Source organism: Brassica napus, chromosome A2, assembly GCF_020379485.1.
Source record: "Brassica napus cultivar Da-Ae chromosome A2, Da-Ae, whole genome shotgun sequence".
NCBI lineage: Eukaryota > Viridiplantae > Streptophyta > Magnoliopsida > Brassicales > Brassicaceae > Brassica > Brassica napus.
The window spans coordinates 1,620,507-1,636,705 of NC_063435.1; the positions used below are offsets into that span (position 1 = coordinate 1,620,507).

General features: G+C 31.5%; 3 protein-coding genes across 3 annotated transcripts; 1 reads left to right on the forward strand and 2 right to left on the reverse strand.

The window, feature by feature from the left end:
- Nucleotides 1-326: 326 nt before the first annotated feature.
- LOC106363170 lies at nucleotides 327-1,141 on the reverse strand. Its single transcript, XM_013802961.1, has 2 exons — nucleotides 1,023-1,141; nucleotides 327-930 (listed from the first exon to the last, which is right to left on the reverse strand). Exons 1-2 carry the CDS (start codon nucleotides 1,139-1,141, stop codon nucleotides 327-329), a joined length of 723 nt encoding a protein of 240 aa, XP_013658415.1.
- Nucleotides 1,142-1,255: 114 nt separating this feature from the next.
- Nucleotides 1,256-5,316, forward strand: LOC106364614 (probable WRKY transcription factor 72). The gene is made up of 4 exons (XM_013804151.3): nucleotides 1,256-2,405; nucleotides 2,742-3,299; nucleotides 3,414-3,527; nucleotides 3,706-5,316. Exons 1-4 carry the CDS (start codon nucleotides 2,319-2,321, stop codon nucleotides 4,495-4,497), a joined length of 1,551 nt encoding a protein of 516 aa, XP_013659605.1. The 5' UTR covers nucleotides 1,256-2,318; the 3' UTR covers nucleotides 4,498-5,316.
- A 5,550-nt stretch (nucleotides 5,317-10,866) lies between these two features.
- Nucleotides 10,867-15,153, reverse strand: LOC106364613 (homeobox-leucine zipper protein HAT7). The gene is made up of 3 exons (XM_013804150.3): nucleotides 14,736-15,153; nucleotides 13,928-14,361; nucleotides 10,867-11,415 (listed from the first exon to the last, which is right to left on the reverse strand). The coding sequence occupies exons 1-3, from the start codon at nucleotides 14,905-14,907 to the stop codon at nucleotides 11,089-11,091; spliced, it is 933 nt and encodes a 310-aa protein (XP_013659604.1). The 5' UTR covers nucleotides 14,908-15,153; the 3' UTR covers nucleotides 10,867-11,088.
- Nucleotides 15,154-16,199: the final 1,046 nt, after the last annotated feature.

The following is a 16,199-nucleotide window of genomic DNA, read 5'->3' on the forward strand; positions in this document are numbered from 1 at the left end:
GAAATGGGCTATTCAATAGCTACATTTGTTTTGGGAAGATTAATCGGATTGAAAAACCTGGATTTTTCCCGGGTTATAGAAAAACTTGCAATTTGTAAAAAAATACAGAATAAAATGTTCGAAACGCCAAGTGAGAGAAAACTACAAAATGAAATGCTTTTTACCAAAAGAAAACAATGCAATGCTTTTTTTTTTTGCTACGAACGTTAATATCATATAAATGAATAAAGGATCCTACAAGAGTTTGAAAGTCCTACGATAATGTTTTCCAGGCAAAAAAATAAAACAAGGAAACATTACAAAAGAATTCTCCTAAGAGAATTTGATTACATCAGCCATTTTGCCAAGAGTGGCCTGAAGTTCTTCTTTGATCTTCTTCCTAAGAGGATGTTGCGGATGTCTCTGTCGATCAGCCTGAAGACGGTACTCGCTGGGATGAGGATCTGATTGTGTAGCTGGTTGTTCCGTTGCCTCCAAATGTTGTAGATCGTAGAGTGAGTGGCAACCTTCCTCAAGAGAGAAGGAGCTGATGTGGTGTCGCTTCTTATCCAAGAAAGGAGCTCAGCCCATTCAGTGAAGGCTGTGTGAATTTGTTTCAGTCTGGCCATCACGCATCTCCACAGTTCTGCCGCATAACCGCAGTATAGCAGTATATGATCCCTTGTTTCCTCCCCAAACAGACAGACTGGACACGAAGTCTGCTGTGTTACACCCCAGCTAGCAAGTCTTGTTCGTGTTGGCAATCTATCCAGCTGTGCAGTCCATAGGTTGAAAGCTTGCTTTGGCACGCAACCCTTAAACCAAACCGTAGATGACCAATCTTTCTTAGTGGCTCTCGGTCTGATGATATCCCAAGTCCTTGCAGAATTGAACTCTCTTGACTCGATCCCATTTGCTACCCAAACATACTCATCCTCTATAGTGCTCAGACTAGGTAAATCAATCACAGTAAGATGAGTATGTAGTGTTACCTCTGCGTCAGATCTTGGGGAGCGAAGGTTCCAGCCTACGGTCGAGCAGACTTCCGATACAGAGGCGTTAGGTGGAACTCTGAGATGGTGTGGGCCGCTTTCACCGATGAGTTTGATAATAGGACCTGTAGACAGCCATGAATCATACCAGAAGCTTGATGCTGCGCCATTTCCCAAGTTGCACCGTATGAAGAGTTCAGCTAGGGGACACAACTTTAAGATAGATTTCCAGGTCCAAGAGTCAGTCTCCACTGGAGAGAGAGCCCAAAAGCTTGAGGTTCTTAGGTGGTGATGTGTGTGCCACTGCTTTTTTTTAGTTCAGCTAGGGGACGCAATGCTTTTTTTTGCCTCTAGAACGTGAGAACATAAAAGCTGAAGAACTATATGTTACTATGTAACAAAGTCGATTCACCACCAGAAATATGATTTATGTACGCACACTATGGTGGTACGTCTATGAATGTATAACACCTTGTACATATTTGTATTATATTGTTGTAGGGGGAGGGGTAATAATATACACACTAATTAAACAAATAATATACGATTTAAATAGTTGACGAATGCTCATGTGATGTGAGGCGAAGAGACAGAAGAAGTCTTCTTCCATGAAGCTTCAAGGACATGATCCCCCTTCGAGCGTTCACATTACACAATTTCTATTTGACGCAGTACACTTATATATAAATTTAATTTATTTCATTTGGGAATTTTAATAATACTCTAACTAAATAAGCACGATGTATGTAGACTTTTATCTACACTTATTGGTTCAATTATTAAAAAGGAAGTTATAATGTGAAATTAACAAAATTTTCATTTTGAAGTTATTCATTGTTTATTAATCTTACACTTGCAACGCAAGAAAATGCATTATAAATCATATGGCACTCATTTATTTGTATTCATGTTTTTATTTTTGCAATGTTAAAACATACAAAACAAAGAAATTTATCACAAAAGTCTACTAAATTTTAAATTCTGGTTTCATTGTTCTAGTTGTAATATTTTTTTATCGTCCCTATTAAAACGGAGAAGTGGTATTATTATCAATATCAAATTAAGTCAGGAAATAATTTACTTCTGTTTAGCTAGTTAGTTTAAGATAAATAACACAGATATGATTGGAGGAGAGAGTCCAAGGAATTCAATAAAAATTCAATTAAAAATTGATCATGTTGAAGAGTTGACGCTTTGGATCCCCTCAAAGAAACTGCACAAAGCCACAAATGGCTATAAATAAAGGGTTTGATTAAGTATGTGAAGAAAAAAGCAGACACCAAAAGAAAAACAAATTTCAAAGAAGAATAAGAAGGAGAAGACAAAGATCTTCTTATAAATCTAAAAATGGAGGTTCTTCTGAAATTACCCACTTCAGATTCTCTTCTTACGGTTAAAGATCATGGATCTGCTAAAATACATGAAGCTATTAAGGTAATTGAATACCAACCTTGTGTGCAAAATAATCAAGTTCTATATGTATGTGGAAAGCATCTAAATTTGAGAGCTTGTTGTACGCTTTTATGTAATTCTTGTATCATCTTATAATTGCTATGCTTATCCTAATTAAAAATAAATAGAACTCAAATATTTACCGTTCATTTTAATGGAGTAAGATTACATAAGTCATCTAAAGATCATTTTCGGTATAGGATTGAATAATTCGTTAACAATTAGTATGGGTCGCCATGATTTATGCAACAAATAAATTCTTGTAACAGTTTATTTAGATTGGAATTAATCTTTTTTTTTAATAATCAATGATCTTAGGGTGACGGCGACCATCAAGAACTTGAATCTGCCAAGGCCGAGATGAGCGAGGTGAAGCAAGAGAACGAGAAGCTTAAAGGGATGCTAGAACGAATTGAGAGTGATTATAAATCTCTCAAACTCAGATTATTCGACGTAATTCAACATGAACCTTCAAACAACCCTACTCATCAAAGCGTAGTTGATCTTCGGACAGATTTGAGTTCTTTAGATCAAGAAGGTGAGCTTGTGTCGCTTTCTCTCGGGAGAAGAAGTTCTTCACCGAGTGATAACACCTCGAAAAAGGAGGAGAAAGCCGACGCAATCACCAAAGAAGTCAACTCTGACGAAGAGCTGACCAAGGCTGGTTTGACCTTAGGATTCAATAACGGCAACGACCGTGAACCAAACAAGAGTTTATCTATCGTGGATAGCTTGGAAGAAGCAAGTAAAGTTACGGGGAAGAGAAGCTCTCCGTCACCACTGGCCTCTGGTGGCGATGCTGATGGAGAGGCCGGTCAGCAAAATAATGTAAAGAGGGCTAGAGTTTGTGTTAGAGCGAGATGTGACACTCCAACGGTACGCCTTTGTAGATTCTAATTGATCTCTAACTTCGATCATTGTAGAACAATTTGATTATTATTAATATGCGACCACTGATTAGGACTAGTTTTTTTTATATATGCTATATAGATGAATGATGGTTGTCAATGGAGAAAATATGGTCAAAAGATTGCAAAAGGAAATCCATGTCCACGAGCATATTATCGCTGCACGGTTGCACCTGGATGTCCCGTTAGAAAACAGGTACATATCGTTTATATCTTGTTTTGCATGGTTTTAATTTTAGTTAGCATATATATATTCCATATTTATGACTCTATTTTAAATGTGAACATTCCTATGGCTATAGTTATTTATATCTGCGTTATGTTATCAAACTGTTTGTCTTATACTATTTGACTTAAACTATTGCATGTTTTAGGTCCAAAGATGTGCAGATGACATGTCCATACTAATCACAACCTATGAAGGAACACATAGCCATCCTCTTCCTCTCTCAGCCACCACCATGGCCTCAACTACTTCAGCCGCCGCCTCCATGCTCCTCTCCGGTTCCTCCTCCTCATCAGCCGCCAAAATGATCGGAAACAACCTCTACGACAGTTCAAGGTTCATCAACAACAGCAAATCCTTCTATGCACCCACCCTTCATTCTCCATTACATCCCACCGTCACTCTAGACCTCACGGCACCACAACACTCTTCTTCTTCGTCATTACCTTCTTTAAACTTCAACAAAATCTCCAACTCTTTCCAAAGATTCCCATCCACAAGCCTAAATTTTTCTTCTAGTTCTTCTTACACTCCATATCCTTATAACAACGTCCAGTTTGGAGGGTCTAACCTAGGAAAAACAGCCCAAAATAGCCAGTCCTTAACCGAAACCCTAACGAAAGCGCTTACTTCTGACCCAAGTTTCCATTCAGTGGTCGCAGCTGCGATCTCATCTATGGTCGGATCCAACGGGGAGCAACAGATCGCTGGTCCACGGCCTTCTATTAGCAATAGCATTCAACCAACCGCCGCTACAAATAATAACAAAGGATGTGGAGGCTATTTTAGCAGCTTACTGACGTCCAACCTAATAACAAACAATCAAATGGGTGCGTCTTTGGGTCAACCATCTTCGCAACTTCCTCCATTATCTATGTTCAATCATCCTTCTTCTTCGTCTTCTACGGCTACTTTCGTTAACAAGGACGAGAAAAGCTAGTATTTGTATAAGAACGACCTCGGACCTCGTTTAATTTTTGGGGTGATTTTTTTTTTTTCAGTTAGGTGTTAGTTGTTACAGTATTGTATCAGAAGATGATAATTAAATGAACAATTGATGTTTACATGTGTTAAAAAAAATTAATGGATAGATCAACTCAACCTTAATGTGTACAATTAATGGGGTGCATATCTTCTAACTTTTGATTTAAATTTTTTTGGACAGATCTGCTAGGTCAACTCAACCTTAGTGGGCCTGAAATGCGCCTTGGTGAGAATTCTTTGACATGTAACCAAAACGTGAAATAAGTATGTGATGCACGTAAAAAGGGTGTGATTGAAAACGAAAACTTTGAAAACACGATCCAGTTTTATCTCCTAACTTCTCTACAAATCACAAATTCGTCAGAGTTTCCTATTTTCGTCTTGTTTTATCAAAACCAGTAAACCTATAAATTCTCACCAGATATTCCATCTTCACTCATATTCCATCTTAACTCATATTACTTATAATTTACTTCTTGTTTTTTCTTCAGCATGGCGAGAGTTTCTGTTTTGTTATGTTTGGTTTTATTGGTTACATTAGGAGTCGTGGTGAGTTTCTCATTTGCACTTAACACGGAAACGACATTGCAACATCAGGAGAGCAGTAAGACAGCAACTACACTTGATCATAAGAGTACACATAACGTGCAAGCAGGACAACAGGTCACTGGTGATCAACATGGCATTAAGAAGAAGGGTGAAGATACCGATAGTGAAACTGATACAGATGATGATCATACCGATGATGATACTGATGATGATACGGATGATGATACAGATGATGATAAGAAAAAGAAGAAGACAGTAAAAACTCTATAGATTAATAAAATTGGCACAATAATAATTTATTAAATGAATTTCATTTTTATATATATATTTTCAAAATATCTTTATTTAGAGAAATAACAGGAATGTATCATTTCCCGATATTTTTTTTAGACTATCTGATATATTTATATATATTGACATCATATACTCCATTCGTTCATTTTAATTGTCGATTTAGACTTTGACACATAGATTAAAAAAATATTTAATTTTGTATTTTTACTAAATAAAAATATCATTACCAATAAACCTAACCACATTTCAACCAATAGAAATTAGAATTTTAAGTCAATAAATTTTTCATTAAAATTACAAAACGACACTCATTTTGAATAAAAAATAAGCATGCTTTGATATCAAATGATCAAGTGATCCAAGATCGCTGGCAGTGGCATGCTTTGACCTCTCAGTTCATACTGTACCATGCAGCGGGAAGAGTGCAACAGAAGTGAAACGGAGGGAATAACAGAATTCAAATGCACTCTTATATGTAATTCGATAAAATGAAAAATAGATTTATAGATAGAGTTTATTTTGAAAAAAATAGTAACAAAATACTTTGTGTATGCTTTTATAAAACATTATATATAGTAACTATAAGTTTATGATTTTAATGGGATCATATATTATCTTTTTTAAAAGGTATTGTTCTTTTATCGAGTTATATTATGTTTTACATCATTGAGACCATATTGATTTATAGTGTTTATTAATTTATTGAGTTATAGCTTTATTGTGTTGTATGAGTTCAAGAAATAAAATCTTATGGGCAAATTCATAAATTGGGATGCTCATGTCTCTCCATTTCCCGGACAAAATGGTTAGTTACTTAACCCCAAACAATTTGAATATTGACATTAAAAGAAAACATACTACACTTTTGACTAAATTTTATCAATGATTTTAAGGAATTTTCATGAAAATACTGACGATGTTGTATTATTGTACAAAACAAATTATGAGCAGAACCAGTTCTTTTAAAATCGGACCGACCCGATGAATGGACCAGCTTCGACCATGAATCACTTACATAGCCGGATTAGATCTTAAATTTAAAAACCATTCAATCTATAAAGAAATTTAATAAACTAATTATATGAACAAAAGTCTAGTGTATACTTATAATGTTTTACATTAGATATTTATTTATATTTAATTTATATATCATATTTATTATTATTACTTTTAAATTTATGTATTAAAAGAATATTGAATCAGGTTATTCAACTAAGTTTGATTCGGTTGAATCGTGATCCAGATAGTTATCCAATTCAGCTTCTATCCAGTTTTAAAAACATTGAGTAGAACATGTTTATATGTTGCTCGAGGGAATGGACTTTCTCGTATACCCTAGTTTTTGTCATTTTAATAATCAAATCTCTCTTATTAAAATATAATCATTCTCACGGACCCAACTTTTTTGTAATTTTTTTAATGAAATACACCTTCTATTATATAGTTAAATACACTCTTATAATTATGGAAAATAATATTATACACTACTAAATGTGTTTACAGACAACACAAAAACTAATCTTATGCCCAAACAATATAAAACATTAGATCCTACCTTTTAATAACTTTTTATTTATCTTTTTAAATTATTTGAATTAAAACCACTCAAATAATTTGTAAAAGCTGAAAATAAGTATAACTATTTTTGCGGCTTTATTTACTACAAAAAATCATTTAATTAATTAACATCAAATAGTTTCATACAAATAAAATGTTAGAGTCAATAAATTAACATCAAATAAGTTTTATAATTAAAAGTTTATCAAATCGGTGTATATCACAAATTTAATGAAACAAATTACAGATATTTTACTAAAAATTCGTAATATAACAGGTGGAACTAATTAAAATAAGTAATATTTTAGATAATTTTCCTATTTAATATAAATATAATATAATTATATAGTTTTCAAATACACTAAAATAAAAATTTAAAAAATTACTTATAAAAACATTAAAATCTATTGGTATTTTGTTAAAAAATATTTCCCTCTTAAAAGGGGATCATAATCTAGTTGCGATTAAAACAGATAATAAATATAATTAGTATTCCTGCCTTTTTTGGTAATAAAACCTTATGAGCAATATAATGAAATTGTATAAGGAGGAGTTCTTGATGCACCAAATTTAACGATATCGATGACATGTATAGTATAATGTATAGAATCCCTTGAGAACGATTCATTGCCCATCAATTTTTGCATTAAAAGTTAAAAATACACACACGTTATTATTAAGCAGATTTCACTAGCAAAGATAATAATTGTTCCTGTAACCTTTTTTTTCTTTCCTTCAAGATCCGACATATTTCGAAGGCTCAAAATTTAGTGACGGACAAGCTGGAATGAGGTGGTATGTGTTCCCCTACTGCTTTGTTCTATGTCTCCGGCTTGGTTCTCTGAACCGGTAAGGCATATAAGATAGTTTAGTTATATTGTTATAAAAAAAGATAATAATTGTTCCAATACAGTTAATATACACCTAAAACAAAATTACACAATAATTTCGAACATGCTTTTTTTTCTTCAATTATGTCCTTAATGGGTATGTCAGAATTGTTCATAAGATTTTGTCGTAAAATGGTGGTAAGAATGAAATGTTAATATTACACATTATGGACTAACTCTTACGATACATCTTATATATTAAAACAGAACTCATAACTTTGATTTATGTGTGATTTTTTCAAAGATGAACCCTCACTAGAAATCAATTATCATTCATTTATTACTAATAATATGGATTAATAATATATCATTTCTAATATAACATCGACTACTGAAAACCCGGATTGATTAACAAACTCACCTTGATTCATGTGTGATATTTTTATTTGGATCATCATTTAAATTTTTTATGAAATGTATTTCCTTAATGCTAATATATAATCTTTTAACTACTTAAATCATAATATAATTGATATCTTTTAATTTAATATATATATATATATATATATATATTTAATTTTCTTAACAAATGTGTTGAAAAACATTATAGTATTATCTTAATTATAAAAAATTGTATATAAATATTTTCATTAATTTTGTAATTAGTAATGAAATTAATGTTATTATACATTAATATATATATATACTCAGTTATCTTTTATAAAATGAAAAAAATTATATCAAATTTTACTATTTTATAGTTATATCTATCATTTTAAAATAAAACATTTTATTTAACTAAATATGATAAAATTATTTTAAACTGATAAATTAATATATTTTATTTTCAAAAACATTAAAAATTTATGCTAGAAATATAATATGTTGGTAGAACGGGTTAACATTAGTAAATTAGATAATTCATGTATATATTAATTTATCTTAAACTTATATATATATATATATATATATATATAGTTATTATCTTAAATGAATAAACATAAAAAATATTGATAAAAGAAATCTAGCGTTTTGAATTACGGATCATGATCATAACAATTGAATAAAAAATAATTTTAAAGTATATATAATAAAAAAATATCAAATATATGTGATGATTTGAAATAATCGATTAACTTACAATATGAAAACTATCAAATTGTTATATTTAAAATAACTATATATAAACATTTAAATATATAAGTAATTTAAAAAATATATTCTAATTATGTAAAATATATATAAACATGAAAATTAATATCCACACGGTTATGCGGGTCCAAATCTAGTTGATACATTAAAATGCGATTACTGCGGGTCAAATCTATTCCTTAATGTCGGTGTTTACTGAATCAAATGATAGAAAACAGAGAACTTAGGAGTTGACATATCCATTAGCCATCAACAGAAACATGTGCACTTCGCCAAAATTTCTTAATACAACCAAATAAATCATATGACGACCCCCATGATCTCGCTTGCTCTCATCTAGCTATATATATTCAATAAATTACGTATGTAAGCACGTACACACATCCAACAGTATCTGAATAGATTAGTGCTGTTGGCCAATGATTTTAGGATCTGACAATTTAGAATATTTCAGTGACTTTCATTTCACACAAACAATCCATTTCAGATTATTTGGTGAGAAGTTTCGCTCAAAGATTTATCAGACTAATTAAATGGACACTGCGTCATACCAACACTGTGAAATTTAAACGTAAATGTATGTATACTATATAATTTGGATGATTCGGCTAAATTAAAACTTTCACAATCGCAAGTTTCAGTCTCTGTGGGAAGAGAAGTGGTGGTGGCAGTGAGGTCACATGGAGAGCCCACAAAGAAGATAAATATTTGGTACCCTATTTGTTTTCTTGTGTAATAACAGAATATACGTACCTTTTAGAAGTTAAAGTTTATTAATACTTAAATTGAAAAGCATCCAAAGATCCGAAAAGCTGGCTAGATGAGTGAACGATTCTCCTAAACACTGTCTCAAATCTGTTCTCCTTTTGGACTGTTCTTCTTCGTCTTTGGAATGTGTGCTTCCAGTTATCTTCCTTATCTACCAGTTACCACTATCATTATTATCTATAATAGTTAATAATAACTTACATATTACATGTTCCATTTTTGGTCTTGTAATATAACTTATAGTACTGTCAAGGGATATATATTGAAAAACAAGAAATATAACCTCTGGACTGAAAATATTAAGCTATAATAAACTGACTTTTTTACGACAATCCATCAAAATTTAAGAAATGTGTTTTTTTTTATAGAAAAAAGCATTTGAATAAACAAAGAACTGATTGATGGTGCATGGGTCTTTACCAAAATCCAGTTTTTCCAATAGTAGTTTACGTAAACATTTGAATGGCAATAACTTTCACTTTCAGCTCAAAATCATATGTTTATAAAACAAGTCAAACCGAATCAGCTACGAAAATAACAAAAGGTACTAAACTGTGATTGAATGAAAAGTAAATTGTACTTTTGATGGATTGAATATTAGGTCTAGTGCATTAAAATTCTAATGAGATAATAATTCGTTATGACTTCCTCTTTCAAATTTGCAATTTACAAACACTGTAAAGAAAGGGGGCGGGGAAAGCAGCGGAAAGAATATTGTAACTAGAAAAATATAAGTTCAAGCCAATCTTGTACTTAACTAATGAAAATATTTAATTTACTTGATTAATGAAAATATTATGATAGCTATGAGACGATGAATGAAGATCAAAAAATTTTGTTAGCTTTATGCAGTGCCAGTACTTGTATATATCTGATGAAAAGACCACACGAGCACACGTTTACATCAAATAAATTAAAAGGTAGCTAAATGGAAAATAACCGATAATATATATTTCATGGCTCATGTTGTATCAATGACAGAGCTGGAAACCCGCTCGAGGCACATGCATCTGACTTTTTATCAATTTTTTTTAACAAACCTGCATCTGAAATCTATCATATTTTTTGTTATTTTCTTTTTAGCATTGTGTTCCAACCTAGCAAAATAATTAAAATAAAAATTTCTTTCTAAAAAATACTGTGAATTTTTTTAAAAAAATTTTTCAAATGAAACGTAACAAGAAAATATCATTCTATTAAAATTGTTGAATATTCCCTATACACCAATTTTCTACAAACCCATAACAAACAGAAAAAACGATTCAAACAGTACCAAATAATAAAAAAAAACTCAATTAAAAAATCTACGAAATTTTCTTTTGATGACAATGATATCAGATGAGTATGATGATGCTGTTGATCAGGATTATGATCGATGATCTTCTTGGACAATATACTCAATTGAACTGATGATGACTCTGATGTTGCTGCTGCTGGTCAGACCATGCCCAATAACCAGCTGACGTCGTCTCATCAATACCATTGAACATATTGCAAAATCCTTGATCTTGAACCATCTGATGATCAATATGTGACGAGGTCGTGGTCGTAGTCGCGGATCGGACAGAAGAAGGGAAAAGATCTTTGATCATGTTCACATGATTTATATCTGAATTATTATTATTATTATTATCTGTGCCTTCATTGTTGCTCCATGAAGCTTCTGCTAATTCTCTCTTGATCTTTGATGGTTCTTTACGGTCTTGTTTCTTCAAGGCCACTAACTGTTTGTGTACCAATCACATGTAAACCAAAGTTAGTGGAGAAATTTATTATCACATAAAATTTATTAATTTGCTAAATAAAAAATACTTATAGTTCACTGATTTTTCAAATAAAAATACTTAATCGTAAATGTCAACTACGCGCAAGCACATGGAAATTTTATTAGTTTGAAATGTAGGCACATAAGAATCTTTTTTATAATAAAACTAGGTCCTTGTCCGCGCTACGCGCGGATAGTATTTTGATTTTTTTTTCATATTTTTGTACTATTATGTCAATTGTTTAGTTTTCTAAAATGTTATGTTTTTACTGTAAATTTGGAATTAAAAATCTAATTTTTCCTTACTGTAAAGTAAGTTAATTTTTTGAATCTTACCACAACACATTATACACGACGATAATATAGTTGGTCTTTATATTCTTATTTGGTGTAATATTGAAAATTTTGATGGTTTGTTTAAATAGTTTTCTTAAATTATATATTTTAGGATTGATTTTCGTGACTATATTCTATAATTGTCTAAAAAATTGTTTGTCCCATATAGACATCCACATAAATATGAACTTCTGATAAATTTGTTCATTGGGATATTTAGTTTCACTTTCAACTTTATTCTCTTTTTTGGCATCCTCATGCTAGCTTGTGGGGCTAGCCAACTTGGTGCAAAAGGGTTTACAAAACCTGATCGAGATGCGCGTGATCGGACACCTTTTGCTAGGCTATTCGTACGAAATTTTAAAGATCTAGGAATATAGGCAATAGAAAGTTCAGAAAATTCGTTGGATACAGCCTGTATTTCGTCGAGCTCCGAGTCCAACGCAGGCTAATCTTCCTCCTTTTTAATGAGTATAACCAGTTGTTCACAGTCGATTGAAAGACCATCTCTCTGTGTCCAAACTTCAGTATCACTTGCATTGCCCATAGTAAACCTTCAGCTTTTGCAGTGGTGATTTGGTGCGTGTATATCGGCCCTTGCTCCAAACAGCATTGGAAAGTCACCATCCATTAACACAAAGCCAAGTCCAGATATGTCTCTTTCATTTATCCAGGATGTCTAGCAGGAGCGTTTCTTTACGTAGGAACAGTTGTGTCCGTTACCTCAACTCCCATATCAATCTCCATAATCTCGTCTATACGCTGAGCTATCCTCCAACACTCTGCTTTAATTTTATTCGCTAACGGGAAATACATAATTCATACGACACTATTAATGATTGTTTTTTTTGTAACACCGATACGGAAAACTTATATTTTATTTAACAAAACTCTTATTTTAATTTTGTATTAAAGAATCAATCATATTTTATATTATCCATAATTTTAGTAAATTTGCTTATTTGTCATGTTTTTATTAGGTTTTAGCTAAATTATTGATTTATTATTTATTTTTAGCTAAGTCACTAATTTATTAATTTAAAAAATACCCTTAATTAATATTATATATATATATTAAAAATGAATTTTATTTTAATAATATTAAATTTCTATTTTATATTAAAATTTAGTTAGTTTTTCTTATTTGTCATATTTTATTAGGTTTTAGACTTTTAGATAGGTTTTTGATTTATTATTAATTTCTAACTGATTCGCTAATGTGTTAATTAAAACAATACCCTTAATGAATTTTATATATAATTAAAAACGAATATTATTTTAATCATATAAAATTATATGTTATATTAATATTAAATATTTGATTCTAAAATAATATAATAAAATTATAAAAAATATAAAAATAAGATAATTCTTATATATATTTTGTTGCTATCTGAAAACAATATTTTTATTATAAAAGTTAAAAAGATACAAAAAATTATAATTAAATATTATTGAAGAAAAAGATATTTATATAAATATATTTTCTAAACTATTTCTAAGATATGAGTGTTTTAAGAAATTTAACACGGGATGTTTAGAACACGGGATTATGCTTATGAGAGAGTGGCTCGGGAGTGGGCTAGGAGATGGGTCTAATGGGCTGCGAATTGTTGAATTTTTTTTTTAATTGCAAGCCCACTTCGTAATGGCTTTGCATATTGGTTGGTCCTGAATATTTGTGCACATGTGGATAGGCTTAGGAAGCAATGATTTAGCTCCTTTTATATAGTAGGATATTGTATAATTAACTAATGTCTTTTGACAAACATCTTTGCATTGGATCAAGAGCCTGTCACAAATCTAATTGCATTTTTCTATTTATATTATCTAAAGTTATTCAAGATCCCTAACTACGTGTTAAACTGTTAATCCATGGAGATTTCCTCTCCTATATGCTATTTTGTTCACCTTCTGTATATGCTTGATGCATATTAATAATAATTCATAATTACAATTCTAAAACCTATGAAGACGCATAATTATTCCACCATAGACCCCGAATAATCTAATTATGTAATTCATTGGTTAGTTGGTTGTTAAAAAACATTCATAACAGTTTAATCGAAAATAGTTAGCTTTTAGAAATAACGTGATGAAATGCTAGTATAATTAGTTGTGTGTATGTATAATACCTCAGCGTGGAGTTTCTTGTTGTGGGCTAGAAGAGAATCATTGTCCGACTTCAAAACATCGAACTGTTTCTTGAGAGAATCATAGTCTCTCTCGAGCTGCTTTGTCTTCCACCTAGCTCTCCTGTTCTGAAACCATATAGCAATCTGCCTAGGCTGCAATCCTAAAGCCTTAGCAAGCTGCATCTTCCTCTCTGGCTCCAGCTTGTTCCCTAGCTCGAAGCTCTTCTCTAATGCCCTAACTTGCTCTAAATTCAGCCTCTTCTTCTTCTCTCCCAACATCATATGGGACCCATCATCTGAAAGGTTGTCCTCCTCGCCCAACTGGTCATGATCATTCATGTTCGTCGTGGTCGGGCTTTTCTGAGTTAGATGACGGTGATCTGATACTCCCGTAAAGGACATTGATCTGTTCATCATGTAGTCTCCTCCTCCTCCTACACCAAAACAAAGACAACAAAATTTACCAATTAAGGTCGAGATCCAAACTAATCTCATGCAATTATGAGAATTCGGCAGTGATGAGGCATTCATAAAAGGGTTTAAGACTTTTAAAATCATAATTTGGTAAAAAAAACTACCCTTTCTACTCTATTATATACGTCATGTGTGTATGTACCAATTTTTCTTTCACCGGGTTTGTAATTATGTGAATTTCGCAGTAATGAAGCATTCATAAAAGGGTCTAAAATTCTTTTTTTTCTTCAAATAAAGGGTCTAAACTTTTAAAATCATAATTTGGTAAGGTTTTAACCCTTCTTACACAATTATATACATGTGGCATGTGTGTGTATAAATTACATATACTTACCGTAGAAGAGGTGAGGAGGGCAAGAAGGGAGAGAGGTAGGGGAAGGTAAGTGATGAGCATTTTCTTCATGGAGTTGCTGAAACATGAATCCATGCTGTGGAAAGGCCATCTCCAATCTCAGTTCTTCTTGATTATTAACAATATTGTTCCTTTCCTCCTCATACATATACATATATATGTATATGCACAAGCTCGAATCCGACCAATGATATGATTAACTCTACTTATTAATTGTGAGCTAATCAAACTTCGCAATTTAGATCAAGAACTTGTTTGGATGTCAATAATAAGTACACAAGATCTTGAAGTTTTATTGGGAGGGAGAATTTAACGGGAAGAAGAAGAATGATGAAGAGATCAGTTCATGAGAGGTTTGTATAGGACCACCCTTATATCATTTTTAAGCTTTAGCCTTTAGGGCGTATGCTGAGGTTTTTTTATTTAATATGTATAGGACACACTTGGGAAATTTAAAATATTAAATACCACATGGATCTTTGACATATATGTACATACATTTTCCACTTCATTTATATGCTATTAAGATACAGCTTATTCATACATATAGACAACTATAAAACCAACTAATACGCTGTTTAACATTTTCAAATGAATTAATTATCTTACCCAATTACTATCATGATAATCACGGTTAGATCTCGAATTTCGTTATATATATTATCTTCGTTTGCAGATCAGTTAGAAAATCTAATTAAACAAATTGAGATTAAGAAACTAATTACCGTAAAATTTGGAGCTCTGTTCTAATTTTGTAAATCTACTCATATATATATATATATATATATATATAAACACGTAACCTTTTTTTCGAAACACATACAAACATGAAACATGTAACTATTTTAAGAATATATAAGCTAAAAAACTCTACAGAAATGATGACACTCATTATTCTCAATCCTCGAATACAGCCGTATAACTAGGAAATCGTCATAAATACTATTAGTGTCGGATCGAAATAAATAATTAGAATATATGTATATATATTAGCCTTGAATTTTAAAATTTCAGGTGTTATTTATATTTTATTAACTATAATATACTCCCCGAATATATAACTGTTATCTATACGTATAATCAAGGTTTGCCAGTGCGTAGATCCCGATTATATATTATTTTATCTATCAAATTTATTACACTATTAGGTTTTTACCTACTGCGCGAAACGTATATTACTATCAATTTCTTATAAGGATCGAAAATTTTCACGATCGGCTTCTGAAGAACATTCCACTATACAACTTAAACGAATTTACCTACTGCACTCATTGGCTTCTGAAGAACATTCCACTATACAACTTAAACGCATGTGTGTTCCTCACCAGGTAAATGCGTTCACACCATGTACCGAACTAAGTGTTTTCTAACATAACCAAAACGTATGGTCTTTTTTTTTTTTTTTTGTAACTGAAAACGTATGGTCTTTGTTATGTAATAATAACT

Coding starts and splice junctions, on each gene's coding strand:
- LOC106363170 (XM_013802961.1), bottom strand. CDS start 1,141: ATGGCGCAGCATCAAGCTTCTGGTATGATTCATGGCTGTCTACAGGTC. Junction 931..1,022: donor CTAACGCCTCTGTATCGGAA/GTCTGCTCGACC, acceptor TGATTTACCTAG/TCTGAGCACTATAGAGGATG.
- LOC106364614 (XM_013804151.3), top strand. CDS start 2,319: ATGGAGGTTCTTCTGAAATTACCCACTTCAGATTCTCTTCTTACGGTT. Junction 2,406..2,741: donor AAATACATGAAGCTATTAAG/GTAATTGAATAC, acceptor CAATGATCTTAG/GGTGACGGCGACCATCAAGA. Junction 3,300..3,413: donor CGAGATGTGACACTCCAACG/GTACGCCTTTGT, acceptor TATGCTATATAG/ATGAATGATGGTTGTCAATG.
- LOC106364613 (XM_013804150.3), bottom strand. CDS start 14,907: ATGTATATGTATGAGGAGGAAAGGAACAATATTGTTAATAATCAAGAA. Junction 14,362..14,735: donor CCCTCCTCACCTCTTCTACG/GTAAGTATATGT, acceptor GTTTTGGTGTAG/GAGGAGGAGGAGACTACATG. Junction 11,416..13,927: donor ACAAGAAACTCCACGCTGAG/GTATTATACATA, acceptor GTACACAAACAG/TTAGTGGCCTTGAAGAAACA.